Source organism: Sapajus apella, unplaced genomic scaffold (assembly GCF_009761245.1).
Source record: "Sapajus apella isolate SASKATOON/1434 unplaced genomic scaffold, GSC_monkey_1.0 scaffold21, whole genome shotgun sequence".
NCBI lineage: Eukaryota > Metazoa > Chordata > Mammalia > Primates > Cebidae > Sapajus > Sapajus apella.
Genome location: NW_022436961.1, coordinates 1865368 through 1868624, shown reverse-complemented (window position 1 = coordinate 1868624; position 3257 = coordinate 1865368). Strand labels below are relative to the sequence as shown.

General features: G+C 42.9%; 1 protein-coding gene across 2 annotated transcripts in view; it reads left to right on the top strand.

Annotated features, from left to right (window-relative positions):
• AP3M2 (adaptor related protein complex 3 subunit mu 2) overlaps window positions 1-3257 on the top strand; it is an 18546-nt gene that overhangs the window by 10899 nt on the left and 4390 nt on the right. For both annotated transcript variants that reach the window (XM_032288083.1, XM_032288084.1), the window contains exons 5-6: window positions 1515-1600; window positions 1903-2036. In XM_032288083.1, coding sequence (XP_032143974.1) covers window positions 1515-1600; window positions 1903-2036 — 220 coding nt within the window. The remainder of the gene's footprint in view (window positions 1-1514; window positions 1601-1902; window positions 2037-3257) is intronic.

Below are 3257 nucleotides of genomic sequence, written 5' to 3'. Positions count from 1 at the left end.
TTTAAAATTGAAATTTTATTTTTAAGTTTTTTTTTTTTTTTTTTTTTGAGACGGAGTTTCACTCATGTTACCCAGGCTGGAGTGCAATGGCGCGATCTCGGCTCACCGTAACCTCCGCCACCTGGGTTCAGGCAATTCTCCTGCCTCAGCCTCCTGAGTAGCTGGGACTACAGGCATGCGCCACCATGCCCAGCTAATTTTTTGTATTTTTAGTAGAGACAGGGTTTCACCATGTTGACCAGGATGGTCTCGATCTCTTGACCTCGTGATCCACCCGCCTCGGCCTCCCAAAGTGCTGGGATTACAGGCTTGAGCCACCGCGCCCGGCCTCACATTAAGATTTTTACATTTTATTGCTTTATCTCAATGAAAAAACCACATATGGCCGATCATGAAGAACCTTGCCTGCCACTTTAAGGAGGGCAGTTGTGAGTGATTGAAGAGTTTTAAGTTGGGGAGTGACTTGATGAGACTTGTAGTTTAGAGTGATTAGTCCGGCTATTGTGTGAAGAATGGCCTGAAATGGGGCAGGCGTGAAGGCAGGGAGCAGCTAGGAGGCTGCTGCTGAAGTCCAGGCCCAAAGCATAGATGTCCATAGTGCAGTGAGGACAGAGAGGAATGCACAGACCAGAGAGAGGTGAGTCCTAGAAAAGAGAGGAGCTGATCATTGACTGGACACGGGTGGTGGAAGTGGATGTCATCAGGGATGCGCCTGTGTTTCTGGCTTAGGCAGCAGGATAGTTGGTGCTGTTACACAGATGTGGAAATGGAAGCAGCGGGTCCAGGGCATGAGAGAATGGACTCACTTCTGACATGTGCCTCAGTGACATCCAAGTGGAGATATCCATTAGGCAGGAATGGGGCTGAACTTGAAAAGGAATAGGTAATAATAGGCCATAAATGAACATTGAAGCCTTGGGAAGTAGGAGAGTATATAAAGGTCAAGAAAATAGACATTGAGAACTGAAAAAGCATCTAAGGGACATGCAAAGAAAGAGAACCTGCTGAAGACATTGAGGAAGAGGAGCTGGGAAAATAGGAGGACACCAGGAGAGGTTAGGACGGAGGGCGGAAGTGATAGACAGTGACACACGCCACAGAGAGGCCCTGTAGGATAGACCAGGAGTGACCACTCACTTTAGCAGCAGAGCTCATTGGCGACCTTAGGGAGAACAGTTTCTGATAGGAAATTGTCTCGACTGTTGGCTGAAATAATGATGCTCTGTTTAATTCTGATACTAGACTGAAAACTCCTTTTGGCTAGGAACTACCTCATTAATCTTTATCACCATTACCTCATCATAGTGTCTCATACTTGATATGCAGTTGATAAGTGTTCAGAATGATGGATAGATGGATTGTATAAATGAATTGGATGGTTAGACAGAAGGAAAGAAAGGGAGAGAGAGTAAGGGGAAGGAAAGAGGAAAAGAAGGAGGGATGAAGTAAGTTTGTTGAGAAGGACAGAGAAGTATTCAATAATCTGTGCTCTTTTTGTCTTACTCCTTTCTCAGGCTCCACAATTACTGCTGAGATCCAGGGGGTGATTGATGCCTGTGTCAAGCTGACTGGCATGCCGGACCTTACACTTTCCTTCATGGTAAAATCCTGGGCCAGAGATTGAATTCTTAGGATGAGAAATGGAATGCTGCTGGAAAGACAGAGTAGTGGGAATGGAATTGACCAAGAAGAAATTAGGACAGCCACAAAGCTTATATCAGGCTTGAATTTTCCAGAAGTTACTACATGATTTCTCTCTCTCTCTCTCTCTGTCTCTCTCTCTGTGTGTGTGTGTGTATGAGTGTGGTATGTTTTAATTTAAAAAAACAGCATTTAAATTGCCTTCCTGAAAGCACTGTGCGTGTTTAATTCCCACTACTTCTTCTTTCCTGGTGACTGTAGAACCCTAGGTTGTTGGATGATGTCAGCTTCCATCCTTGTGTTCGTTTCAAGCGCTGGGAATCTGAGCGCATCCTCTCCTTCATCCCTCCTGATGGAAACTTCCGCCTGCTCTCTTACCATGTCAGTGCACAGAAGTAAGCAGCTCTTATAATTAAGAATGGAATCTATGTATGTATGTGTAGTGGAAACTGTATCCGTAGTGATTAAGAACTCAGGCTCTAAAGTTACCTGGGTTCACATTCCAGTGTCTGTGGTTACTAATTGGGTAACCTCAGGTAAGTTGCTTAACCTCTCTCTGTTTTCTTATCTGTAAACTGAAAATAATAAAGTGCTTTGTTCTGAGGGTTGAATAGGAGAATCCGAATAGTGCTTAACACAAGGAAGTGCTCATTAAGTTTGCTGTTATTTTTGTTGTCACATGTCTAAACAAGAACATTATTTTTTCAAATCAGAATCTGATTGTGTTCTGATTTGAGAAACATTATTTTCTCAAATCAGAATCTGCTGTGTTCAATACCCCTCATCTAAAAGACACATTAAGTTATGCTGTGAAAAAGCAGAAAATTCAGTGATTTTTGGTCTTGAACATTCTCTTTAATTTGGAATCTAAAGGGTTTTAGAAGCTGTGTTGTGTAGCTAAGGCATACAGACAGAAGAGAGTCAGAAGACCCCAGAGTCACCAGTCCCTTCTCATGGAACAAATCATTTGGGAAAATATCTGAGTGTTTGAGGTCAGAGCCTCTGGAGTCACACTCCCTGGACTTAAACCCCATTTTCAGTACTTAGAACCTTGGGCAAGATATTAAGGACATCAGTATTCATCTATAAAATCAGTACCTACTGCATAGTTACAGTAGCAGTATCTACTTCATACTTATTGGGAGGATTAAACACAGTAGGGGTTAAATGGATAGAAACCAGTTAGCATAGTGACTGGTAGACAGGAAGTACTCAATAAATGTTTGGAACTGTTATTACTTCAGGATTATTCTGTGACTTCTCTGAGTCCTTTTCTTCTGTCAAATCATGACAGCCTACTTTACCTTATGGGATTTTTGTAAGGACCAGATGAGGTCAGATGAAAGCATCCTAAAAAAATGTATAGAGACAGGTGGATCAGTTGAGCCCAAGAGTTCAAGATCAACATGGGCAACATGGCCAAACATGGTCTATACAGAAAAAAATATAAAGATTAGCTGGGTGTGCTGTTCTGTGCCTGTGGTTCCAGCTACTCAGGAGGCAGGGGTAGGAAGATCACTTGAGCCCGGTAGGCTGATGCTGCAGTAAGCTATGATCGTGCCACTACACTCCAACCAGGTAACGTAGCCAGACCCTCTCTCAAAAAAAAAAAAAAA